This window comes from Acanthaster planci, unplaced genomic scaffold (genome assembly GCF_054643075.1).
Source record: "Acanthaster planci isolate LZ-2023a unplaced genomic scaffold, COTS_SCS Contig9, whole genome shotgun sequence".
Classification (NCBI taxonomy): domain Eukaryota; kingdom Metazoa; phylum Echinodermata; class Asteroidea; order Valvatida; family Acanthasteridae; genus Acanthaster; species Acanthaster planci.
In genome coordinates, this window is record NW_028257633.1 from 126,445 (window position 1) to 153,564 (window position 27,120).

A 27,120-nucleotide genomic window follows, 5' to 3' on the forward strand; every position below is an offset into this window, starting at 1 on the left:
ATCATTCGTCAGCCTATGGTTGGCATTTGGGGTTTGATCGTAATTTTTAATCTCAAGGCATTGAACCGGTGACCAGGTTACTGTCTAGTTACCTCTGGCCAATGAAGTTCTTGAAAAATAAAATAGACAAAGTTAGCAGAGTTTACTGCCGGAAGAGTTGTGTAATAGCAATTTGGTCAGCATTAGCTCAGACTCGCGGGGGGCAGAGCAATGCAACTTAGATGATGGACAGCCGTGAGTGATCTGAGATTTCACTTCTGTGTCTCAGTCTTGGAACTCCCATCTTTTGGCAAGCTGCTGGAGACGAGTTGCGGAAGTTTCAGTGTGCAGCTGCTTGGCCTCACGAAATATGAACCTCTTATATTCGATGTTCCTGCGGGTCTCAAAGTATTTGATGAGTGTGACTTTGCCTGACTTGTGTGTTGAGCCCATTTCAGACATTGTTTCTAAAATACCCATGACTTCAGGGCCAGCACTTTACTCAAATTAGGATTTTGTTCATTTACTAAACTCAATAGATCATTACATACATCTTAAAAATGCAAAAAGAAAAGAAAATCCAGAAAAACTATATGAACATTTACTTAATTGTAATAAATTCACCATTTACCACTTTTCAGTTGCATGTAGGACACAAAACTCATGATCAACTCACACCTCTTTAAAGAAAACATGTACATGTACAACCAGATAGGTCTGAAATATGAACAAAACTTCAAAACTCATACAGAAATGTAATAATCATTCAACGGAATTATTAGTAAAATATTGCATATTTAAACACTACCCATCTTTTTCAAAATCCATGTGGAACAGTGTCGCAATTCTCTACAGGCACTCACTTGGTGCATTGAAACCAACTGGTAATACTTCTCTTCATGGGGTATGAGAAGTCTAGTCATCTTGAGAATGGGGAAGGCCTTCAACTCATCATTTTGTTCATCTCTGCATCAAACTCACACTACTCCTACTTTTTGTGCCTGTAATAAATAAAGTAGTTCAGATTAAAAGAAAAAAATATTAAGATGAATTGCAATAGACAGTACCATCAAGGAACTACAAAAGCAAAGGTAGAATTTGACTGCAAAAATGTTTAGCAGTGCTGTGGGTGGTACCCTGCACATGCAAACTAGAAAGCAAATACATAGTGGGCACCATCCAAAATTGACATGGCATATGACAAGAAGAAAGTTAAGTGATGGTGTCGTTATACCCTCACATACAGAATGGATAGAAGGCAAACACACTGATGTGGCTCTATGTTTCAGTCACACTTGCTGTACCCTGCAGAACTCACACCTATGTACATGTAACAGGGAAAATGGCACACTATGGGGAACTCGCAAAACAACAAAAGCTCTAACTAAACCAAGGATCTTTTAGGGAAAAGTCGCAGGAAACTGAAGTAATATGGACTCAGACACCAATATTTGACTTCTACACAAGGACACAAAAGAATTGTTCATGAAATAGTACCAAAAACCCAAAAGGACTTAGGATTAGAACTTTGAAAGGACTAAAACCAAAAGACTAAAGATTTAAAAAGACTAAAAACCAAAACCTAACACAGTGTGTAAAATGAGTTTATACTATCTGTAAAAAACGAGAGAAGTAAAGAACATACATGTAAGAAAAACAAAATCTCTTGTGCATGGACTACATAGTACAGGAAGGAGAGCAAGGCTTAACGTCATAAAACTAAAATTGTGTACAGGCCTGTAGGGCTCATTAAGTATTCAAATCATCTCAGCAAGTCCAAATAAAGAATCAACTAAGGAAGAGAAGACAAAAAAGGCATGTTCTGAGGCAAATGGATGGAAATACTTATACATCACTAACATTCTTCGACTAAAAAGAGTAAGAAAGGTAAGAAATTATGAGAACATCAAAGAAGTATAGATCTAAAAAGATGATATAAGCTTAGAGTGTGTTTTCTAGGCATAAAAGCTAGACAAAATTAGGAAAACTTTAGTGATTAAGAAAACTAATATTGAGAAAGAAAATGGACAAACCTTTGCAAAAAGTTATGAAACTGGATAATATTTAGGAAAGAGGGAAAAAGTAACTTTATACATGAATGTAAGGACGGTCAGAGCACACTGGTCAAAACGTCGAGTTAACACTCACCGGTTCTTTTAAGAACCACACCTCGCCCAAAAGAAATTGATTGCATGGTGTACCCGCAAACCCATTTCTCATAACTCTTCCACCATGCAAAGTTTCAAATCTTACTTATCTTTGCTCTACGGAGAGCCTACAGTTCGACGAGTTAGGACCTATGAGCGTAATTCCATCCGACGCACAAGGTACATCAACAACCTAACTTTCCTCAAATGCTGCCGAGACTCGCACATCACTCCACGAGGTCTCAAGCTCCACGATCCCGTTTGCAGCAACCGTTCCCTCCGCATCTTACAGTCAGCCAGCCGAGCCCTTCTAAGAGAATGCATCCAACACACACGACGCACCCTCAGCCACCTGGACAAGGATATCACTGCCACTGAAGCCGCCCTCAAGTCGACCCTACACCAGCCATCGTCAAGATCTCGTCTTTCACCCAGTCCTCCAGCCGCCACGCGTTCACAGCCTCTCGCAACAAACAACTCCGGAAATTCCAGCGCCTTTCCAATCGGAAGATATCCCGACGGCAAACACCACCCACGTCCCTCTGACCATGGAGGAAGGAACTCCATGCTCTGACCACACCCTGGTCAACAGAGCCTATGAGATGTGCGACCAGAACAAACTACGCCAAGAACTCCACCACATCAAGTCTGCCCTCAAGATGAACGGCTACCGCAACCAACGTATCAACCTTTCCAAGCCCTCCCCCAGGACGTTAGGGTCACCTATACCCGAAGTCCCCCAAACCCCCACTGCCATAGTATGCCTACCGTATCTGGGCCCCACCTCCCACCAACTCCGGAGCATCCTGCAGTCGGCCAACATCAAAGTACATCATTCAGCACCCAACAAGCTGCAGGCTGCACTTCACACCACAAGGACAAGCACCCACCCAGTAGTCGCCCCAGTGTATATCGCATTCCATTTGAATGCGGCCAAGTATACATCGGGGAAACTGGAAGGAACCTCCCCACCAGACTCCAAGAACACTTCTCGCACGGCTGACGAGAAGAATACAAGTCTGCCATCATCAAACATGCACACTCCAGGACCAGCGCATCGAGTGGGACAAAGCAGAACTCACTGCTCCCATCCAGAACTGGCTCCCAAGGAGAATCCGAGAAGCTATTGAGATTTTCCGTCACAACACCGTACCCCATGACACCAGTTTCAACCTCAGCGACATCTGGCGCCCACTACTAGCACCCAAGCAGACACCCACTGTAGAAGGCTGGCGTCTTTAGATCCTATAACTATTTTTAAAAATTGTTAACTAGTCTGGGGTGGGGGAACTTACCCCCTTGGCCCATACGCCTTTGGTTAAGATCCATTTAGGTCTGGTTATGGCCAATTGATGTTCACCGTTTGTACCATAATGCTAATCGTTCTTAAAAGTGGGGGGGGGGTAACCCTGATTAAAAATAATGCGAAGCACATAGACCTGACGGCACCGGGTCTGGAACCCACTTAAGGATCCCGGATAATTTGGGCTTCTTCCTTTTTTCTCGATGCCCCGTGGTGCAACCTGAGACAATGTTTCACCCCTTTAAATATTTTTAATGCCCGTGCTTCCTAACGCTAATGCTGGGAAATGCAAATATAGTCACACAATGAAGCAGAATTTCGATTAAGTTGTCTCCTGAGAAAGTGCATCCTTGGGCCCTCATTTGTTTCAAAGTCTTCTTTTTTCTTCCCTTGTGCATGCCCCGGAGTAATAAACATGGAGGACTGGACAGGTTGAAGTAACATTTAACGTACGATACTTGTACCGCAGGACAATGGACAGCTACATTTTTAATTAGTAAATCAACGGAGAATTTTCTCATTACGCACCAGTCCCAGTCAGAGTGTTTTTCCACGGGCAAATAAGCCTACAGGGTTTGAATGACTGTCAAGGGAAATAAACGACATTATAATGAGTAGCCTGATTGATCCTTAGTAAACATCGAGCGCTTGCTGGCTGTATAGGGCCAAGTCTGTTTGCAGGCGGACATCTTGACGCAACCAAGGTAACGCGCAAAAATAACGGTGTATGGTAAAAGTTAGAAAGTCATGCCCACGTCCACAATAAGGCCTTTTCACAAAAGTTCGCCACCAAGAGTTTGCAACGCGTTGACCAATCACAACGCGCGAAATCTGTCGACCCAATGGGCGTTTGGAAAGGGTCGACAAATTTCGCGCGTTATGATTGGCCAACGCGTTGCAAACTCTTGGTGTCGCACTTTTGTGAATCGCCCGTATTACTGTTTTAATTAATAGGGGTGTCCATGGAAACCAGTAGCGTAAACGGTCGCAGTTATTTCCCTTGTACGCATATCGGTGGGGGCCCCAGCCAACAACGTTGGACACCTGAGATGTTTGATATTTAAATTATTTCATACATAAAAGAAACTCATACGTTTCTTGGGTTGTATCTAGATGATGAAAAGAAAAAAAGCCTATACTGAAGGGGAAATGGCATTACGAATTTTGGGGACAAGAGAAATGGAGGCTCCAAACGTACTGATAAAACCTCCCTGAATCGAGCTTGTAGGGCCTAAATATTAAAATACTTTCTGGTAATATTAATATTATTTGCTTCTTTTAAGTACATGCATTTTTAGTTAAAATACAGGAGTGGATTCAGGAATTTTTCCAAGGGGTCAGGCCGGGGAAGTTTTTTTAATGTCTCATTTTTGCGGACAAGCGGAAACGATGATGAAACATTATTATAATGCTGATTACGGTGGTATTGGTGCACTTACTTTAGTTATCCTTTATGTTTCCCCCTTTTTTTTTATCTCCGCCCCCTTTATTTATTTGGGGGGGGGTCTCAGAACGGGAGGGGGGTTCGATCCTTCTCCGGATCCGTGCCTGTAATATAGGCTCACTGGTTCCATGTTTTCGTCCTCCTTTTTGAAAACCGTCTGCAAACCTGTTTTGCAGGTTTCCTCGAAAGTGACAGATCACCTTACTCGTTAAGTAATCTTCAAAAAGGACTGCTTTTTTCTTTAATACTGAACGTTTTCATGCATGATCCACTGATTTGTTAATTGACTCTTGCCTTCTATTAGCTAAATGACTACCGTCGAATTTCCCTTCTCCCGTCGTTATAACAAACAGGACCCGAACACGTTGTTTTCTCGATTCCACTAACCCGCATGCACCAATAGCTTCATTCAAGGATGATAAATTGAACTGTACTAATAGACCCTCGCGTGCAGTCAGTATCACTGAGTAAATATCCGTTGGATTTGATCCATCCATTGTAATGGTCCTTAATATGCTCGCCCAGTCCCCTGAAGCATAGTCCTACGTTAAAGTTCGCTATGCCAGATGCATCTGTCAAATAATAAGCCTTGGCAAATAAATCGCGCGCAATGCTCTTTATCATTCTTCCCAATAGGCAGCTTTTTTACTGAAAAGGTCTAGAAGTTGAGGATGTCATTCCTCTGTCCTTAATCTGATATCTCGAAGATGTTGTTCAGCGTAGCAGGATGAACAAGATGAGCCGTGTTCGGGCTTTCTCTATGAAGATAAGATGCGCAGGGTGATTAGCCTCAGATGCTATTAGCAAGATGACATAATTAATTGCAGGCATGTCTCTTAATAAAGTCGCCGCCTGGTCGATCCATATTCGTTAGAGTGCAGCAGCCCTTCTAATTAATGGTCTGCCGTGTCTACGCACTTCAGGTAGAAATGGTATCAGGAAGCACGGACTCAAATCTCTGCATGTCGACTCGACACTGCGGAATAGATCTTGCCGTACGCTAACCAGTGAGGCACAGATCGTAAAATAACTCTGTGAACTCCACATCTTCGGAAAGACCAAAAACTACAGTGAGTCCAGTAATCAACACAAGAATCCTGTCTTTACATGCTTACGCAGTGTGCTGAGCCGGATCGAAAAGAGACTGATCCCGAGGTAATAATTCAACGTGATCTTCTGTGGACAGCGTTAGTGTGGACAAAATCAATTTTGGCCGGGGAGAACTGAATTTGATTGACCAAGTGCAAAGCGAACCAAACCAAATTAAGCTAAACAAAAATTTAAATTCAATTCTTCTATCAATTTTAAATCACGCCTAGATAACATTGCACATCTAGTTCCTAAACGCCGTTGTTCAACTTGGCCCATAACTATCCATTAACACCCTGAACATGTGTTAATAGCGTGGTGTTCAGAAAAGGGTTTAATTGCTAAGCACAGTTTTTGCAATCAAAGCTGGCTTTTCAAAGGCACTTGCTTCGTTTTAAGTCTCCACGCCTGTACTCATATTACACCGCATAAAAGATGGGACGATGCTGCATGGTGATCAACGGGACTCTGGTCCGTATCCTGTTCTCTCTTGTGGCTGGTTTGAGCGTCTGGTTGATCAGCGACAAGGACGGGAGACTCTGGATAGCATGGGTGGTGTTTCTACTTCTTATGTTCATGGAAGGCGCCTACACGCTTGCGGTGAAGAGACACGGCTCTTGGAAGTGGTGAGCGAAGTTTTCATTGCTTAGCATTTTCTAATATCCAAATGTTTGATAGTTTGTGATTGTTTTCGAAAATGTCGTGGAGATTTTAAGATTTTAAAATTTTGCGAGTGTAAAATTTGAAGATTGTAAAATGAGATGGAAAGTATATAGAGATAGTAGTAAAGTAAACTAAAGAACAAAACAAAACAAATTGGGTTGTTTATTTATTTTTTTATATTACTGATTTTGATTCTCAATTTTTGACATGTCAACCAAGTATTTTTTTTTTCGATGAAATAGAAAATGGTACCTTTTCATTTTCATGAATACAAAGCCGTTTCCCAATACTCGACTTCGGCTCCGTCTCAGGCTTCAACTGTTTTTTACTACCTGACTTTATCCGCAAGGAGTCGATTGACTTATACTAGCGGAACGAGTGTGTCTGTTTCAGGTTCTCGCCCACCATTGCCTTGATGCTCATGTGCACCGTACCGTGCCTCTGGATGATCGAGTGGGACGTGTACAAGCAGCGCCGTGGCTGTGGGAAAATAAACCTCAACGATGACCGGAACCCATCACCTTGTGATGACAGCTATTTCAACAAAACCTCACTGCCGCCCATCTTCGGGCATGAGGTAAGTTTTGACACCACTTTCGCTCCAGTGGCATAGGAAATTGGTATTGCTAACGCGGGAAAGGTTAGGTCTATCTTCCTTGCTTCGTTTTCCTTCATGAACGACGCCACTTGAATTGCGAGAGAATGACAGAACCAAACTTTCCGGGGGAGCATCCACCAGAGGTTTTTTCTTAAATTTTAAGGGGGATAGTTTGGAATTTTGTAATCTTTTATGACCTTTTTGATGGACGGATCGCATTTTAAGGACTTTAACACGCTTTCGGTATGAAGTGGGATAGTCCAAAAATCTACGTTAATTTTCAAAAATAAATTTTTTTCTTTTTTAGAAGAGGGCTACGGTCCCTTCCTCCCACACACATCGATCCACCAGTGGTGGGAACCGACTTCTATCTTATGCATAGACACACCCTGGATGAAAAACGAAAAGACAGAGAGATATATATCTTTTGCTGTTAGTGCAGCAGTCCCAATGTGTTTATTGTTTTGTACGAAAGGATGCTGATAGTAAGAAAGACTTTGTGACGTATCCTGATCCTGGTTTTCAAAATATCGAAATATTCCTCCAAAACAGGTGCCGTTTGTCGCAATGATACTGCCAGACTGGGCGTTGGCTCTACACCAAATGCTTTTATTTTCTCTTATCCTTGGGAGATGGCTTCTGCCGAAGGGGGAACTATCACGTGACCAGCTCTCCCAGCTGCTACTGGTCCAGGTTGGCATGGCGGCCGACATCTTAGAGTTCGTTGGGGAGGGACTGAAGGTGGACGAGATTTACGACAACGACGTACACGTGCTGATCTTGTTGTCCGTGTGGACATGGAGTCTACCGCAGTTCACCCTCAGCCTTACTCTCACCAAAGGCAGAAAGACGAGGGTAGCAGGGGTCAGGCCTCTGGCCGCTGAGCACCGAAAGAAGCCGCTCATTCGGGTGCAACGGGACGGGGAGTCGGACCACTGCCACTTCTTTTGCGGTACCGAGACCTGGGCTATTCTGGTCACCTTGATGATGCAGGACCTGCCGTTCCTTGCCAGCCGTCTGTATCTCATTATAAGCCCCAGGGTCCCCCTCTCCATCCCGTTTCTGTTTTTCACCTCCAAGAACGCCCTGCTGACTGTGCTGCAGCTGTACCGATTGGCGGTCATCCTGCACGAGTACCGGGAGAAGCGGAAGGCGAGAGATCGCAGGGTGGGAGCCAAACTTAGCAGATCTGAAAGTACGGACCTCAGAGACGCGACAGTAGGCCGTACTGACGAGCCAATCCTTATCGATGACCTTGATAAGACTCCATCCTTATGGGTCACCTCGCGTTTCTTTTATGGCTCAGGCGAAGACAGGCAACATTTGAGACACAGAAAACACGTCAGTGTCCAAACGGAATGGCCATGCAACGTGGTTAATGACAATTCTGTCTTTCTCAATCACCGTCGTATTTCAGATCATCAAGACGATGTAAATAACGAACCGTCTCCAGAAAAATGCATCAACCAAAATACGAGTAGTACGGTTGGCTCGGATAGCTCTTTTGGACAAAGCGGTAATAAAAACGTGTTTGTGTTTCTGGTGGACTTCTCTGACGGAGAGGAAAGGGACAGAAACGATGATGTGCATAGTGGTGGCTCTGAGCAAGGCAGTGAACACGGCAATGGGGACTTCAGTGACGCCAGCCCCGGTAGCGATGACGAGCAAGATGCGGGCGACGAAGGCGGCAGAGATCGGGCGGCTGGCGTTGATGATGAGGAGGGTGTTCATAATGGTGGCAATGCATAGGGGACGGCGGTGGAGGTGATTATTATGAAAAATGACAAAAATAGTTGGGGGTTGATAAGAAAAATAGGTTTCAAGCACAGCTGTAGAACAGTATGCTTTATTCCCTACTGACAAGAAAAACAACGCCAAGATGTTGCATATCACCCATAATAGGCGTTGCAAGAATTTTTCCTCTGCACGGGGAGGGGCAAACACTCAATCCCAGCAAGCCGACATGCGGTGGAAGGAGGTTGATCCGGCCGAGGTATTTTCAAGCAAATTGGTCACCCCCCCTTCCCTCGTTTTCTCGTTTTTTCCCCCCGTTATTTATTTTTCTTTTTCTTAAATGGGGAGTGCCCCCCCCCCAGGTGACCATGCACCTATTTATATGCATCCGAGGGGCAGTTTCAAAATAACGAAATTTCACCTTCATATAAAAGATATATTAGGTAGGAAATTCAGAAACTCGATCACCAAGTTATGTGCGTGTGTATACAGCTACGTCCTGTGACCGTTGGAACCGACGTACCTTTGAAGTGGGTTGAAAAATAAACTCTAAAAGTACATCTAAGATTTCATTATTGTTAGCAGTTCAAACTACATTATAAATTCAGGTTTGGATTAATGTAGAAGAGTCTTGCATCAGTGTTACATTTTTTTCTTGGATGAAGTAATCGTTTGGGCTAGTGAGTGTGATATGAATTGAGATGATCAGAAGGATTTCAAGACGAATCGTGGTTGGGGTTTACAATTTTGGTACTATTAAATGCATATTCAGTCATTCCAGGCATCCAAAATGTGCAGGAAATTGCATTGAATTTTATCTTTGTAAGCTTGCAATGTTTTGACTTCAGTGAACAAAAAACCGAACTATCAGCGCTACCAACTAAACAGTGTAAATATTAAAGCCCGCTATTGTATAAAGCGAGGTTCATTCCTCTTACTAAACCTACATGCGAATTATGGACTGGAGTTTGAGTTGAAGTTGATTTTTTTAATCACTTTATATTATGTACTATTTGAAATAATACGTATTGTCACAAAGTTGTGTACTGCTCACCAAGTGAAAATAAAAAATAGACCTAAGACTGTCGTATCGTGTCACAGAACTTCTCATTTCTGAGGTAGTCCACTGGTGACCAATCAGTCATCTGATTTCCTCTTCGTTTACTTAGACTGAGTTTTAGTGCACACGAATCTTCATGCTAGCCAGCTCTTAAGTTCGTCTGCATTTTGTCCTAAAATTTTATCCAAAAGGCCGAAGGATTAGTGGCTTCAATTCTGAAATACACCTTTTTCTTCTTTAGTATAAGGTTCCAAGTAAGTCAGCAAGTAATAGAAGTTGAAAAGTGATACTGTGCACATCGAAATCTCAAAAACTCCTGTTTATTATAATTTGGAACCATGTTGTGGGTCACTGAATGAAAATTTATGAACAGGGATATTTCTACTACATATACTCAAGCAAGTTAGCCTGAGATGGTAAGGGGATGGGGTAAGTCAGGGCATCAAACGTACTTTAGCTGCGTAGTGTTCGTGATGGCGGGGAGGGAGACTCGAGAACATTCAGGTATACCCCAATGCGAATCCACACGGACACGCCTACCCAAACCCACTCGACCAAGCGAATGAAATACCGCCCTCATATTTTGGCAAGGAGCATAAACAAAATGGCAGCCACCATCAGAGCATCGACAGAAAATAAATCGATAGGCCTAAATCAAGCGGCAGCGTCTTCTGGAATTCGTGTTACACGTTTATGAACACGATAAAATCAAGAAGTTATTTTACTGATAGCAGTGAAGTGATCCAGTCACAGAAATGGAAAGGGAATCCGAATCAACCGACCCCAACCATGCCAACATATCCAAGGAATGTGCCGCCGTGGACATTTCGTCTTTGCCGAACATGCCATCGTTGGACCAGAGGCAGAGGAGCCCGGGATCAGAAACAAGATGCCCAACCGAAAATTCGGGTGGATTTGGGGGTGAAAAAGCCACTATAGAAAGGTCTCATGAAGTGAGTGAGTCTAACATGTCTAAACAAGATGAAGGGGGATTTAAGCTACCCGGACTTCCACTTCCAACCAAGACTGGTCATGCTGGTCCCAAAAAGTTCCATTCACCTGCCTCAGCTACATTAGAAAACAGAACTAATAATGTAAAGCCTGATGAGTCAAAGGATAAAACTGACCATGCTTTCCAACCTTACAGTGAGGAGTTCAACTTTCCAAAGCCAAAACAGTCCAACATTCCAAAACACAAGAAAGATCCACAAATGTCAGGACCAATTCCTGGGGCAGAACAGTCAAGTCCACAAGAGCAACCACTGTTACCGGCTAGCACAGTCAAGAAGTCCAGGGAGAAGTCACCTGCTGAGAAGCTTGCCAAAGCTCCGCCCTTGCCTTACATAGAGCCCTCCTGGAGTGGTGTTCCCAACGAACCGTATCACCTCGAAGTACTGAAGAGTGGGGCTATCATTGCAAAGATACCACTGAACGACAAAGCCTACCATGTCTTTGGGAGATTGGAGATTTGTGATATCCCCCTAGAGCACCCTTCTCTATCTCGCTATCACCTTGTGCTGCAGTATCGTCTGATGGGGGACAGCGAGCATGATCCTGGTTTCTATCTGTACGACCTTGGAAGCACGCATGGTTCTTGGTTCAACAAGCAGAAGATGGAAGGAAGGGTGTTCTACCGAATGAGGGTGGGGCACATGTTTAAGTTGGGCGGAAGCTCCCGCATGTATATTCTGCAGGGGCCAGCAGAAGACCAGGATGCAGAATCTGAACTGAGTGTGACAGAACTCAAAGAGCTGCGACAAAAACAGCTGGCCGAGCTGGAAGACAGGAGGAGGGCAACTCAGGAGCAAGCAGCCAATGAGAGGAGAGAGGAAAAGGAGAGAGATGAAGGCATCAGCTGGGGGATGGGTAAAGGCTGAGTCAAATTGAGTAGTTATAGATTTGAATATTCAACCCTCCTTTTGATCAAGATTTGAAAGTTTGGCTGAGTCGTATTTGGGAATCTTATATTAATTTACCAAAATTGACGAGAGAAATGTGAAGAAATGTTAACAGTAACCATTTTCGGATGTAAAATTAACACTGCACATGCTTTCCGAGTACATGTATATGGACACACAGTAAACTGGCATTATCAATGTAAATACATGTACATGTACATTTAGATGTGGTGTTCACGTAGTTCACCTCTAAGACTTAAACAGTGCACCTCTATGTTCATAAAGCAAATGTCAAACTACAATTTTGCCTAGAGTGGCTGTTGAAGCTCCAATCTCTTCTGTTCATTTACTGCATCTTTCATTGCTTGATCAATTGTTTTTATTTTAGCACTGTGTTTACCTATCTTCGTCTTGTCTACATTGGAGTAGGAGCTGTAGGCACAAGGGTTGCAATCCCCCCCCCCGGCAGTGTCTTACAGTACACCAACCAGACCTTTGACTCTTTTAGATTACGAGGATGCTCAGGAGGAAGACACAAGAGGCGACAACCCATTTGCCATCATGACCCAAGAAGAGAAGGAAGCAACTTACATCAAAGACCCCAAGAAGGCACTCCGAGGCTACTTCGAGAGAGAGGGTTGGTGGTGTTGATGTCATTTAGTTAGGAACTATAGACAAAGCGGATGATTGACCATGGTGACGTGATCGCTGTTCATCTGCAGTGGCCCCCCCCCACCAGTGGGGCCAGCATTATGATAACTTTTGTGCAGAGTTACTGTCCGCGACAGTCGCTTCACACAAAATTAACATTCATTCTTAATGGCCCCAGGGGCCATTGGAATGTTCCTTGAAACATTGCTGGATATATCAGTTGACGTAATTGGTTGGGTTGCACCATATCGAGATTGGTCTCTTATCTGTACGTTGCCCTATGGAGTAACACCAACTTCAGCATTTTTGTTTCATTTCCTTGCTTTTAGCATTCACCTGGATGAGTTGTATTGAACAGAGTCATTGAACCAAAAAATTAGAGTTGATACATGTAGCAACATGCTGCCCTGCTATGTGTACATATTAATTGTGAAAGAAACTTCAAAATCTAGATGCAGTTCAGAGTTTCTGCATAAGCAAAATCTTGAGTGACACACACAATGCAGTGAAGGTCACATTTTCCCACACCTTTTGCAGGATATGATCTGGAGTATAACGTGGAAGAAAAGGAAAGTGGTTTCAACAAGCAATTTGTCTGCAAAGTGGAGTAAGTAACAGATTGTGTGTGTTTGCCTGCCTCCTGGCCAAAAGCTGTGCAGCACACAGCATGCAGAAATCCAAGTTTTTGTTCCATTCTGTACTTATGAGGAAGCCAGTGAAATCCTCTTCAAGCAAGTTGGAGGTTTGGCATGATGTCTCATCACACCCACGCACTTTGTGTCTCAATGATAGCTCGTAGCATCATTGTAGAACTCCTTATATTGGGAAAGGTTCCCTTCATGTTGTTGATCTTCGTTCAATTCCGAAAATTCTCACCCTCATTGGGAAGATCCTTTGATCCTTTCTGTCTTTTGCCCTTTCCAATTTCATCCAAGTGAGTGACTTATACAATGTCATCGCTGACTTCCTTTAAAAGTGAAATTAAGTTAACACACGTTTGATGGCCATTGAGAGCCCATTGTCTCGCCATTTCACTATCATTTAATTTTAGAGTGAGTTGAAGTCATTGTCACTGTAGGAGTTTGACTTCCACATGTGATTCCATTGGATTTCCATCCATACTGACAGATTGCCCTTAGATGATGCCAGTGGAAGGCCCATCTTTGCCGAGGCAGCAGTCGTGGGTAAGAAGAAAGAGGCTGTCGTGGCCTGTGCGTTGGAGGCGTGTCGGATCCTAGACGCTCAAGGCGTACTACGGCAAGCAACACATGGTAAACAACCCACCTTGTAGTCAACATTTTGGAGTGGAGTCTGGCTGGTAGAAACAGAAAGACTCCAAATTGACTCCAGACTTGAGCAATGAGCTCATACCTAACTGATGAGCTTTTGGACCAACCACCTCTGGCTGACCTGCACACTTTGCTGGCTAGCACTTGGTCTTCCACATTTATTTAAAGCACAAAAACAGGTAGTTAACTGTTCCCAATCCCTGCATTATTATTGTGACTTTAAACAATTACGGAGTTGAAATCCAGACGGTCTGCCCAGCCTCTCTATTGCTCGCATATGAGGCGGTGTTGGTGCACAGACCAAATACTCTTCAGCCCAAACTGGATTATTCACCCTAGCAGGCTTCATTAAAATCATGCCCATATACTCGCCTTGCAAGACCTCTGCCGCAGCGAAAAGATACCTTGCAAAAACGTCTAAATATACCGATACCTAAATCAGTTAATTGGGGGGACATGACCAAGATATTTTACTTTAACGAAGAACATGCAAGCAGCCACTGCCAAGTGATTAAAGAAATGTATTCCTCTCAGTTTGATTTCAGTTTCATGGCTTGTAAGCTTCCAAAATTTTTCACCAGCGTTTGTACAGGGTTTTCAAAAATATTTCTGCGAAGGGGTAAACGCTCAATATAAATAGTGATGGTTTGTCTCGCAGAGAGCCACAAGAGAAAAGTCAAGAACTGGAAGGAGGATGATTATTATGACAGCGATGAGGACACCTTCCTGGATCGGACGGGAGAGATTGAGAAGAAGCGATTACAGCGTATGAAGAAAGCTGGCATCATCAAGGAGAAAGCGCAGACTTATGACTCGCTGGTAAGAGAGACAGCCCATTCAACTTACAATACAGGTCAGAATTTTAGCCAACACGCTTAACGTGTCAGTTTGTATCGAGTCAGACACGCAAGCAGTTAACCACAAACACGAAACACACTAACCCCCTGCATAATAGAGAATGCCGACACCACAATCTGATCTAAATCAATCTGAAACATGCACACAATACACGCAAACCCCAGAACAGCCAGGCCTTTGTTGACCGGAACAATCATTTTCCTAGTTTCCCACAACAAAAAGTGTTCAGTTTGATTGCAGTTCAAGTTATCTTCAAATTCAAGCATGCTTCAAGACGATCATCTTGCCAGCCAGGCACTACATGTACATATACGTGATTTTCACTTATTCAGTGCACTGCATGCCATACGGTGTACATGTACTATACATACATGTGTATACATGTATGTACAATGTATGTGTACAGTGAACACGCTTACACGAAGCTGGAGCGGCGGCCCTGGCCCTGCGTGTGCAGTGCTTTACTACACGTTGTCAGTCACCTTTGCGGTCTGTGGTCACAAGCCCTGCCGAGATGTTGAGGTCCGGGATCAGGCTTATCATGCATTGGACCAGCAATGCGTGGTAAAAACCGCAAAGCGTGTAATGAACAGCGTGTCAGGTTCACTGATCGTGTTAGCATGTCGGCTAAAATTCTGACCTGTACTGCAGCTTGCTTGTTCTCGCCATTTGTGTAATTTTGACGTACTCGAATGCCAAGGGTGTAACGACACTGCCTTTTGACAATGCAATAATGTGAAATGCATGAAAATGCTTAGTGAGTCATTCTTAGTGGAGTTCATTGGACCAGTGATTTGAGAATTTAACTTGCCTTTTCTTTATTCAAAAGAGAAAGCTAGATCAAGAAATTGTGATTGAAACAAGACTTGTAAAAGCCGTGAGTCCCAGCAAGGGATCAATTTTTATAACATCAGTTAACCTCGCTGTAGTCATTGTCAAAGTGAAACCATCCAAACTTGGGTTAGGAATGTGACTAAAGCAAACCTCTTTTTTCGGTGGGTGTCCATTAACATCAGTATGACAGAGGATTTTGTGCCTTGCAGAAATCTCAGCTTTCAGATGTGGAAACTGAAATGCAGAAGATCGAGGAAGAAATGTCCACTCAAAGTAAAAGTGAGTTTGGGTGTGTGTTTATCTTGCCCAGTTTGCTTTCAATAAGGCTGATTGAAACTAAATACAAATATGTATGAAAGCTGCCGGCAGCTACTGTATTTGTATAAACAAGTAGAATTGCTTGGAAGGAGACTTGTCTATGAGAGGTGTGAAATCTTAGGCTTCACCCAGATTTTGGAATTTTTGAACCCCCACCCCCCAGATTATGGATTGTAGAAACTTCAAAAGTTGGTAGGTCACATTTTAGCACTCGAGACAAGAAAATAAGAGCAAGATTCACATAATTCTATCCATTGGAGAGAGAATTTGTTGTATTACCCCTCCTTGGATGTTTGTTGATTTTTTGCGGTACTCCTAATCCCACATTTTATCTACAAAATGACATTGCTAGCTTATTGGACGAGCTCCTCCACTTAATTGGCTAGTACCACGATCGATTCAGATTATCTAATTTCACTTGACCCTAGAATTTCTGGTCAGCCTAATGCAGCAGCACATCTATAAAAGTAACTGTGGGCCAAGCTCCTTAAAAATGCTGTGTTCATTTCATAGAGATGGTTAGCAGTGAGTGCGGCAAACTTCTCTGGCAGATTTGCTCAAAGAACTCTCTGTTCACTGACTGGAATCATCGTTATCTTTGTTTCTTGTTTTCCCCCCAGGCAGTGCCTCGGCAGTCCTACAAGATGACTCGCTGGACGCCTTCATGGAGAGCATTCAGGGTGGCAAGACTCTGGACAAGACCTGGAGGGCCAAACTGAAGCTGAGACTGATTGAGCTCAAGAAGGAGCAAGCCAGACTCAGCCGGCTGGTTGACATTGCCAAGCCTGCCACTATGCCAGCATTGCAAAAGTATTCATGCCTTCCCTCCCCCAATGCCCCTTCCTGAAGTGTCACTGAATGGGATAGCACCATCCTCTTTTCACACACCCTAGGTGGCTGGGGTGAGGTGGGATGGGTTAGTTGGGTTGCATTGGGCTTGATGGGTCGCTTTGGGTTGGGTTGAGTTGCTTTAGTTGGGCTGGGTTGTTTTGGGTTGGGTTGCTTTGGGTTGGATTGGGTTGGGTTGATTTGGGTTGGGTTGCGTTGGTTTGGGTTGCTTTGGATTGGGTTGCTCTGGATTGGCTTGGGTTGATTTGGATTGGGTTGCGTTGGATTGGGCTAGGTTGGGTTGGGTTGGTTTGGGTTACTTTGGGTTGCTTTGGATTGGGTTGGGTTGGGTTCCTTTTGGTTGGGTTGGGTTAGGTTGGTTGGGGTGAAATTCATAGGACTTACTTTATTCAGGAATAACCCCTCGTGTTCTGATACCCTTCCAAAATTTGAAGATTATGCAGGAGTGAGGAAGGTATAGTGATCGGCCACTGTTACTTCACATGGGCCGTGTAAAGTACTAAAAGGTGTGCTGTTGGTTTCCTGCACAATAGGTCATTTTTCGGAGGTGTCAGTGAAGGGCTCTTAACGATGTAAGGATTAGTTCAAATTAATCAGAGCAAGATGTTGAATTTTATTTATTTTCCTGATTTGATATTGAAAACACAGACCATCAACGCAAACCAGTTTTGCTGCTTTCAGCAAGAAGCTGCCTATGTTTGGTTCAATGAAGGGCCATGCTGGCCTGAGGCCAAAGTTAAAAACTGTGGTAAGTTACTTTTTCAGCAGGGCTTTCCCTGAAATGAAATATTTTGGAAATTATAATAAGATCTTTTGTTTTATAGAGAACAGTATCACACTAAAAGCCTTTTTTATTATAAACGAATTTGTTCGATCTCATCAGATGTGGCATTTCAAAATCATTACTACTTCAGCAGGTTCAAAATGTTTACACTTAAAAAGCATTTCCACAAAATGATGAGATGCTTGTTTTTGTTACATATTTATATCTAGTACGAAGTTTACTGCAGAGTACCGAGCTGGGCTGTTGTGAATGAAGCTTGAGGTTATACACAGTGGGATAAAATGCTTCAGTTTTAGACTAAAATAGATTCAATTTTGGACTTAGGCCAGTCACCAACTGTTTGGTCGTTCATGTCTAACATTGGAAAGTCCTTCTTGACAGATGCAGTCTCCCACCGCTGTGCCTGTGTCTTTGCCCAGCCAGAGGGCAATAGAGGAAAAACAGGAAGTGGAAGAAGAGGAAGATGAGCCAATTGAAGTAGCCTCCCCTCCAGCCGCCACCAGCTCCTCAGAGCACACAAGAGTTGAATTGCTTGATAAACCATTGACAGCATCCAGGCCATCTTCTGTCTCTGAGCCTACACATAGCACCAGTACTGAACACAAGGTTGGCTATTCCTTTGTTACATTTGGTTAGTTTTTGTAAAGTCCGAGGCTTTTGTTTATCTAAATTCACTTATGATGGTATGGTAAGTCTCTACAAGTACAGAAAACAGCTCCCGTCAGCTGTATTACATTAAAAATGGTCCTTTGAAATATCATTAAATTCAGTTTATGACATCGTGATCATTGTTTTGATGTCATTTCAGCCGGACCCTGCAGTAAGCAAGTCACATTCCCCTCTACCACATGCCCGCAAACTCGGACCTTCTCTCCCGACCAAGATCCAGATACAAAATGAGTGGGAAGCAAAAGACAGCACTGGAAGATCAGCAACCTCCCTAGCAAGGGAAGAGCGTTCACCCACGAAGAAGCCACGAAGAGCCCGAGATGACAGCGGAAGCGCAAAGAGGACAAGGATGAGCGAGGAAACACTGAGGCAGAGAGAGATGGCGGAAATGGAAGATAAGGAAGATTTCACGGACTGGACGCCCCCTATAGGTCAGTTTCATTGTGCCATTGGTTGAGTCCAGGAAGTGTATGGCCTTTCAACTACTTCAAGCTAGATGATGCCTAAATACGCAGGGATATCCTGTATCACAACACAGATATAGGATATCCCTGCGTATTTACGCATCATCTACCATGAAGTAGCTGACAAAATCTGTATGTAGTGCCACGTGATGTCTGCACTTGTCCCCGTGTTTAACCCCTTCGCGCCGGGAAGCGGTAAGAGACGCCGTAAAAATTGAGATCCCTTAGCCCGCTTTTCAGCTGTTATTATCGGCCCACGCTCGAGCAAACACAAGAAAGCATACCCTGGCTCTTGTATATATGGTGATTGGCCTTTGTGTGTTGCCAAGAAATGAAATGGCCGAATCTGCATCATAATCACCAGCTTTACAATAGTCCCCACTTTGAAAAGAGGCAACGGAAATGTGGAAGCATGAATAGAGCCACATGCCATCGAACAATGAGCCTTTTCGCTGTGTAAATCAAAGCGTGCACAGCACGCAGGGCCACAAACCGAGAATTTGCGGTTTGGCAGGTGGCCTTTGTGGCCAAGCGAGGCTGGAATTCTCAGAGTCAGCTTTCAGAAAAAAAAAACCCCAGCGTCAAGGGGTTAAGCGAGTCCTGTAATTACAGTTGGTACTAACACAGAGGCTCAGACTACATGTAGTCCATGGAGGTGGAGCATGTGTGGATGCCTTAAACAGCTGTTAGCCACAGGAAGTTGTGGCAAATGTCACCCAGCGACTTTGTCTTGGGGTGTCAAAAGATCGACTCTAAACGGTATTAAAGACATGTCGCACGAGTTTGAACAAATGACCACCTAGGGTCAGCATCTGCGAAGTTGAACTTTGCAAAGGACCGTGGTTGTGATGTTTAGCTTTTAAAGTCAGTGTTTTAAATGGACTGCACTAGGGCATACTCTACCCTATCACAAAATTTCTGACATCTGTATTCACTGGAATTTGCATTTTCTCTCCTGCATCCACTCCGTGTAGAAAAAGGTCATTGTTGTTAAAACTGTGGAGATGGTTTTCGTGATCACAAATTCAAGTCATGGGTCGAAAGCATGGGTTTGGTGAGCACTTGTGTTTGAAAACATGTTTTATTTTTTTATTACTTTCGCCAGGTCAGACAGGAGACGGAAGGACTCATCTGAATGCAAAGTTTGGCTACTGACATCGTTTGGTTCCTTGTCTTCTAAAGCACCATACTTCATGGCAAAAGCACACTGCTCGGAACTGGTCTGGCCCTTGCAAACATCGTCCATGGAAATCATGTGGGACTACTACCTTGCCTCAGCAGAAAATGAAAACAAATCTTCGTACACACCATTTACAATGTAAAAAAAAACTGGTCATCGCACTTGGTAGAATGCGTTCTGTAAAATCTGATTCTAAGTTTACCAACGAGCTGTTCTAACCAAGTTAAAGAAAACCATCAGAACAAATGAGAAATTTTCCAGGATATTTTGGCTTCTTCACGAGTCCATTAAGGCTCTGTAGATTCCGATAAGTATATATGACAATAAGTTTTTATTTTCAACCTTTCAGACACATTCATGTACAAACTTAGAAGACAAGCCATTAAAAAAATTGACATAAATGTTGAGGTGTCATTGACTTTTCTATTTCCCACTTATTTCATATGTATTTGAAATAAAAGCCAATAATTCATTAAATCAAAAGTACAGCTCTCTTGGTGACACTTCTTTCCGAGGAAAAGCGATTTTACTGCATCTCAACTGCAACTTCTTTGTTCTTCACATGCTTTTTTACCCTTTTTTTGGGTTCACTGTGAGTGATCAGCGTGTACTGATTAATGGTTTGCAACAGTGCTGATGTTGCACATGCTACAGACTTTGGGTGTGAGCCCTAGGCTTCACGCCATATGAGTGTATAACTTCTGAGTAGCATCCCTGAACTAAGATATTGACAGATGGGGGAAACTGCCTGCACGGGGCTTGAAAGCTCAGCTGGTAGACCACTTCAACGGTGTTCTGGGGGTCATACGTTCAAATCCTGCTCTAATGACTTTCTTTTTCCAACTCGGTTTCCCTATTTAGGTTTAACTCAAATTTGACACAAATATGCTCAAAATAGACAATTACAAACAACAGCGCAACTGACAAGTACAACACACCAACAAAAAGTTGATACTTTTGTTTTTCAGAATTCCTGAACTTGTGGGATTGGAGAGTCAGATCTCCAATACATCATTTATTATTCGTAATTCTGTCTTATAACAAGAGGTATAATGTACAGAACAGAATATCGATCCTCTCCAAATTAAAAAAGAAAAAAAAAAAAGAAGCATGCAGTGGACCATGAGACTACAGGTAGAAGAGGTTTATCTGACACTTACACAGCAAGCTCATCTAACGGGATGCTTATATCTCTGCCGTCTTAAATCCATACAGAAGGGAGGAATCCCACAAAACACTTCCTGATAACAGCAGTATATTCCCCAGAAGGGTTACTGTTGGAACTTGTGTCAATTTCACAAAATCGAATACAAGTATGTACTATAAAACATTTCAAATGAGAAACCACAGCATGACGTTTCCGTCAAGTTGGAGAAAAAAGACTGCCCTGCCTGTATGGGTTTAAGGTGCATCTTCACTATGCTGTGATTGGTTACGATGGACGAGTGAAGCAACGTGATTGGCCAGCTGCAGGCTACTTCCTTTACATAGTGACAACTCAAATCTCTAACACACTTAACTTACATAATTTATCAGTTCGTTTAATATATCAATCATTTATCAATTTTACATGTGTTTTACTCAAAGGAGCCAGCCCAACATCCAGTAGACAATGAAACAATGATACAATGCAATGATAAAAAAAAAACGGATGAAATCTAATCGACTTCCCTCTTCTTTTTTCAACTAAGAATATGTGCAACCATTTCAGCTTTTTGTTAATTTTTTTCCTCTTTTTTTTATGTAATGCACAGACATTTACACATTTACAGATTTCATTGATGAAAACCATTCTACTGAGGCCAATTTTTTTTATCATAACAAAGAAAGCAAATCAAAATAATGATCACAGATGTGCAATGTATTTGTTAAAACTTCAACTCCACCAAGTTTGACTCCATTCTCTTTGATAGTTTTTGTATAAAACATGTATTTAGTAAGCCTAAGTAGTTCTACTATTCGTCTCTGTCATCTCAATAAAACTATTATTTGAAGTGGAGTTCCATACTGCTATATACTCAGCATTTAATGTAATTTATTTACAAGTAAATCCATTTACGGACAGCTCTACCTGCATCAGTTCATCTGGTACAAATATCAAGTGAGTCGTTGATATTGATCAGTCTAACTGAAGACCACCCACCATGAATAAAGTGAAGCAGTTGCTGATTGTCTAGCCCCGAACAAAGCTAGCCACTTGTCACATCCAGATTTCAGGACAGGGCATCAGTACCGGATGCTTCCATTTATATCAGCTGAAGCATTTGTCCGGTCTTGTCCCCCCATTTCTTGAATGGATTTCTACCTTGTCACATACAGCAGACACACGTTGCAAACACCACACTTCCAACAAATGTAGATGAATTTGCACCGTTTTCTTTCATATGCACTAACGAGGGAAAACGCACTTCCCGTTTTGGGGCTCTGGCAATAACGGAGCAAAATTCCAAAGACTTTCTCAGATAGGAAAGGGCATGATCGTGAAAAGTGCTGGGTGGTCAGCCCACTAATTTCTCATTACTACAATGCAATTGCAACCATGTAAAAATGGAAATTAAAACATTGGTCACACACAATCTTTAGAAATCACCCGAATAATGGGAAAGAGGTGATACAAAAGAACACGTGTCAAGGGTCAAGTGGACATCAAAAAAGCTACATTTTTTTTACAATTAGTAACAAGCGGAGGAAATCCGAAGTTGTGTCTTTCACTAGCAGGCAAGAGGTACTCTGTTGAAGACTATGACCAACAAGTGTACTATCACGAGTGCCACCGACAGTATGGTAGGGTATGAAAAAATGTAAGCTGTCAATGAAGCACATTCTCAGTATCTTGCTATGCTTCAAGGGTGTTGGGAACCTGTCAAATAATGGTAAGGGATCAGACTCGAGTACACACTCTCTCACACAAACAACCCTACAGAACACACACACAAATTGCTCAGGGTTTGTTAGAAAGCAACCGAGTGTATAAAAAAGTGGCCGACTGCGGACCAATCTGATGAACCCTAAAGTATTGGCAACATTCAAATTTGGTATCCTCACAACAATACAATATTACAAAACACCAAAGTTATTTTCTTTCTTTTTCGTTTTAAAGTTTTCATTTTTAACATCTGCTGTTAAATATTACATAAACATGTACACAACTTTCTCATAAGTATTGCCCCCAGACATCATATACAATTTACAACATGAATCGAATCATCCAGTGCATAATGTTGATCTGAATAGAATTTCAAGTCAGTTCACAAATTCACCAACTTGAAACCAAAATCAAACTTTTAGGAGAGGGGAGACTCTTGTGTACGTGTACAATGAATAGATTACGGCTTGAACAGTTGCCAACAAAGCTCTGGTAGGGATTTGTGAGGCACAATTCACAGCCCTGGCTGCTGTGAATACACTGCAGGTTTCCTCTTTCCTTTCTCAATCAAACCATTGACAACACTGATCTTACGGAGCAAGTGATCAACTATATAAGTGCAAATATGCCTTGGCGACACAATCAAAGAAAAAGTACACACTGTCCTGAATAAGACACGATGTTAAGTTTTCCACTTTCTGACCATGCATATTCCAGAAATAATTTGCTTTTCTTCCAAACCTCTTGAAAAAAATCAGGCTGTGTATCTGTGGTGTGGTGCCTGCACAACCCGGCAGTGCAGGTGTAAGGATCTGCAACATGATCTTCTTTGCCATGTACAAAGTACACACATGTATATTACAAGGAAAAACCCCAGTACCCTTGTCTCAACCGCTGCACCATCTGCTGAAAATTTGAAGGACTTTCAATTTTCAAACATTTTGGGGAAAAATGTGTATATTCTAACCGTTTACTGAATACCTCAACTTCTACAAGCATAAAAAGAACTGTTTAAAAGAACAATGAAGACAATATACAGGTAAATGTCCACCCTTCCTTCTCACACCAGGTTATATCCACACCTCACCATTTCAAGGTGTGACATACTTTTAAATTTTTACTAATGCCTCCAATCAGGAGAAGTGTTTTCATGTTTTATGATGAAAGTGCTTGTCGGTCTAATGTGTTTAAACCAAGTCCTCTGGTTAGGTATTTTGATTACTTTGTACAGCGTAAGTACATAGGATCCAAAACAAACTGAGTGATATACTCCACACTCATACGCTCACCCAAACACTCGCTCATTTTACTCACACACTTTTTAGCATACCATTTTTTCACCAATCGCACATACAAACATCTGACTATTCTATTGCCTCGTTCACAAATTAAACATCATTCTGCGACTGTGTTCAGTGTTCCTGCTTGCATCACTTACATGTAATCTGTCTCATCTCCCAAAACACGTCAAACATGTCCATGGGAGAGGGGATGGGCAGGGGGATACAAAGTTGCCTTGTTTATTTCAGTCACACAATGACGTCTGTAAAATGACTTCAAGAAATATGACAAAAAGAGGGAAATTGTGTGTCAACTCTAGTTCTCCTTAGGAAATAAGCTCTATACTACACCTGCACTCATGAATACACACACGCAGGGAGAAACTAAAGCATAGCAGTGGCAACCACAACGTTTCCTCAAGGCAACCCCAAAGTGACCTGGATTCAACGCCATGTTGACCGCATGGCAATTCTGCACAACCCTAGGAACTTAAAGGTAATCTAGGGGCAATTGCTGGGTATAATTTTTTTTTCACAAAAGCAACGCAGAGTTTATCTCTGATCTGTTAAACAAAGGAGGTACTTCTTATCAGAAATTTGCTCAGGGATACAGAATGTTTCTCTCTTTTTAAAAATCCCATAAGATGCAAGCATCACACACACGAAAACACTTTGGCAGTCAACTGCTTAACTATGATGTGATTTGCCTGAGCTGAGCTAAGTCGAGCTGAGCCTAGTCTTGCTGAGGGGCCGGGCTGGCTTGACAGTGGAAGGGTGCACAGCCTTACTTGGCATTGCTGGTCTTGTTGGCAGCATTGTTCATCTCTAGCTTGCTCAGCCGCTTCCATAACTCGTCTCTTTCCTTCTCCTTCTTTTTCTCCCTAAGAGAATAAGAAAAACACCTTGAGCACAGAGTTCTACGACAATGTCAACCACTATCGTGAAATGGTCCCTCACTGCCAACGTACTGTATCACTCACTGACCGTGGCCACAATTTAGCATCTATACAAATGTAAAAATAATGCTATGTGTTTGAGCTTCCACGGTTATGTTTACATCTTCTATCTGTGAGTGCTTATGTGTCTAGACCTAAGCTCTACATACAAGTCACTGTCCAATCAAATGGACAGGTGGAATACCGGAGGATGTTACTTGAATCCAATATGAAAATCCACAACCACCTTCAGGCAGGTTCAAGAAATGACAACAGTTAAAGTACAGTCCATCATTTGCAATTACCCAAATAATACAAGCAACTGATGACATCATTGTTGAAAAGCATACTTAGTTTAGAGATGGGTATGGGGAATTCTTCTTTCTGGCAAGCTGTCATTTTGAAGAAAACAAAGAAGGCCATCTCCAACGATGCGTAAAAAAAACCACATTTTTTGAGAATTGCTGTTAGAAGTGTGCGCACGCATTGACGTGACACATACATGTACACCTGCACGGTTGCTATAATTCGTCAGTTCAGTGCATGACATCGCATAGCTACATTAAAATGAACTTGAGAATGTGTCCCACATGCTGAATTCAGGTGCAATTCATAATATGACTCAGCAACTGTTGATCTGAAATCAAAATCACAGAATACTGTTTTTCTCAGGATAGTCAGTATTCCTTAAGCTGAAACTTCATCAGCTTGTTTAAATACGCACCTTCCTGTAGATGTTAAGTCATTTTGTAGCCTCAAAGGAACATAATGTACAAATGACAAGTGATAGACTTTACTTTTAACTTTAGTTCAATCTACATCGGCCAAATGATGGTGTTGGGGTACGTCACACAGCTGGTTATCGAAAGCCAATTTCATTCATCAGTGAAGACCAAACCACATTCACATGACAATACTTGTGTAAGATGTAATTGACCATGAATGCCGTGATAGTTGCTGCCGACTGCAAAATGTGAGTGTTGATGAGTTTTGCGAAATAGTCCGACAAGGCTGTTCAAGTGTGACTGTACTGTTGAATTACGATTAACTGATCACTGGTTGCACTACAGGTGTTGTCAGACCTTGCCCTTTTGGATGCACCACTCAATAACTGGTCTTACTTTTGCCTCTCTGCCTTGTAACCAGATGTTAGTTCATCAAACAGCTTGCTGTTCATTTCCATAAAGGTCTTGAGTACATTGTACACCAGAGCTACTATAGTCCTGAAAGACAAAAGCACACAAAGTCATGTTTGAGGGTTTCCATTTCAAAACTTACTTTGGCTACTTCACATGAACTGTGTAAAATCAGGCAAATCACCCCCCTTATAAATTGAATCTCGATTTGGGAATCTGGGTCGGTCAAATACTGCTTTTCGAGTCCACATGAGGATTCCAGCGTACCGGTAAGCCATTATCAGTCGAAGGCACTGCCAACTAGACATTGCCATGAAGAGCATTATGTACATTATTTTTCCCATCATGTGCAAAAACAGTTGAGACCCTTGCAGCAAGTGGCAATTCTGCAGAGGGACTTGGCAAATGATAAATTCTTAATACAGGTAATTCTTAATGCAGGTTGCAGGGTTTCCCCCCTTGACAAAAGGGGAGTTTCTTTACAAGGCTTGCAAATGAATTTTAATGTTTCTGGGCACAGACGATAGAGAAAAGACGCTTCAATACAGGCTCACGTCAGCATGACGTTGACCTTGAGGTTAAAAAATGGCGTTTACATATAAGATGACCCACTTGGTGGCACACTGTGGTGCAAATTGTTCCTGCATTTGGCAACTGGATTTCCTTCAACGGTCTATGCGATGCAATCTTTTTAAAAATACAAGCCTTGAAAATGCACAGGCATACATCTCAATTAATCTTCTTTTTTTTTCAATTTTGTTTTGCTCTTTGGTACCTTTATTGGTTTTTATACAAACACCCCAAGTACACAGTCATGGCAAAACTGTGGTATCATCCCAGAAAGACAACATCAATGTACTTTAATTTGTGCATAAATGAATGCTGTGATTCCTTCAAATTGTGGTGGCCTAAAATTTCCTTCATTTTGCGAGTTACTGTTGTCTAGGTGTATAAAGTGCACGTTAATAAACCAGCGAGTAACCCCTCCTCAGAAATGTTTTAAATGAGCAAACTTTTGGTTGCATAATTTGAACAGAGAATGCATAACATGAATACTGTGTTCCCTGACCGGTATCAAAACAACAGGGCCCT

General features: G+C 42.4%; 3 protein-coding genes across 7 annotated transcripts in view; 2 read left to right on the forward strand and 1 right to left on the reverse strand.

Annotated features, from left to right (window-relative positions):
* The first annotated feature begins 5,535 nt into the window (after positions 1–5,535).
* LOC147795520 (transmembrane protein 26-like) lies at positions 5,536–10,020 on the forward strand. Its single transcript, XM_087131724.1, has 3 exons — positions 5,536–6,588; positions 7,019–7,202; positions 7,776–10,020. Exons 1-3 carry the CDS (start codon positions 6,398–6,400, stop codon positions 8,970–8,972), a joined length of 1,572 nt encoding a protein of 523 aa, XP_086987850.1. The 5' UTR covers positions 5,536–6,397; the 3' UTR covers positions 8,973–10,020.
* Positions 10,021–10,616: 596 nt separating this feature from the next.
* Positions 10,617–20,294, forward strand: LOC147795521 (kanadaptin-like). The gene is made up of 11 exons (XM_087131712.1): positions 10,617–11,883; positions 12,424–12,552; positions 13,104–13,173; positions 13,695–13,837; positions 14,514–14,674; positions 15,757–15,826; positions 16,486–16,675; positions 17,363–17,462; positions 17,880–18,104; positions 18,307–18,598; positions 19,737–20,294. The coding sequence occupies exons 1-11, from the start codon at positions 10,773–10,775 to the stop codon at positions 19,784–19,786; spliced, it is 2,541 nt and encodes an 846-aa protein (XP_086987838.1). The 5' UTR covers positions 10,617–10,772; the 3' UTR covers positions 19,787–20,294.
* Positions 20,295–20,766: 472 nt separating this feature from the next.
* LOC147795522 (serine/threonine-protein phosphatase 2A 56 kDa regulatory subunit epsilon isoform-like) overlaps positions 20,767–27,120 on the reverse strand; it is a 57,777-nt gene continuing 51,423 nt past the window's right edge. For all 5 annotated transcript variants that reach the window (XM_087131714.1, XM_087131713.1, XM_087131715.1 and 2 more), the window contains 2 exons: positions 26,014–26,115; positions 20,767–24,838 (listed from right to left, as the gene is read on the reverse strand). In XM_087131714.1, the coding sequence (XP_086987840.1) occupies positions 24,742–24,838; positions 26,014–26,115 (199 nt within the window). In that variant the 3' untranslated portion in view covers positions 20,767–24,741. The remainder of the gene's footprint in view (positions 24,839–26,013; positions 26,116–27,120) is intronic.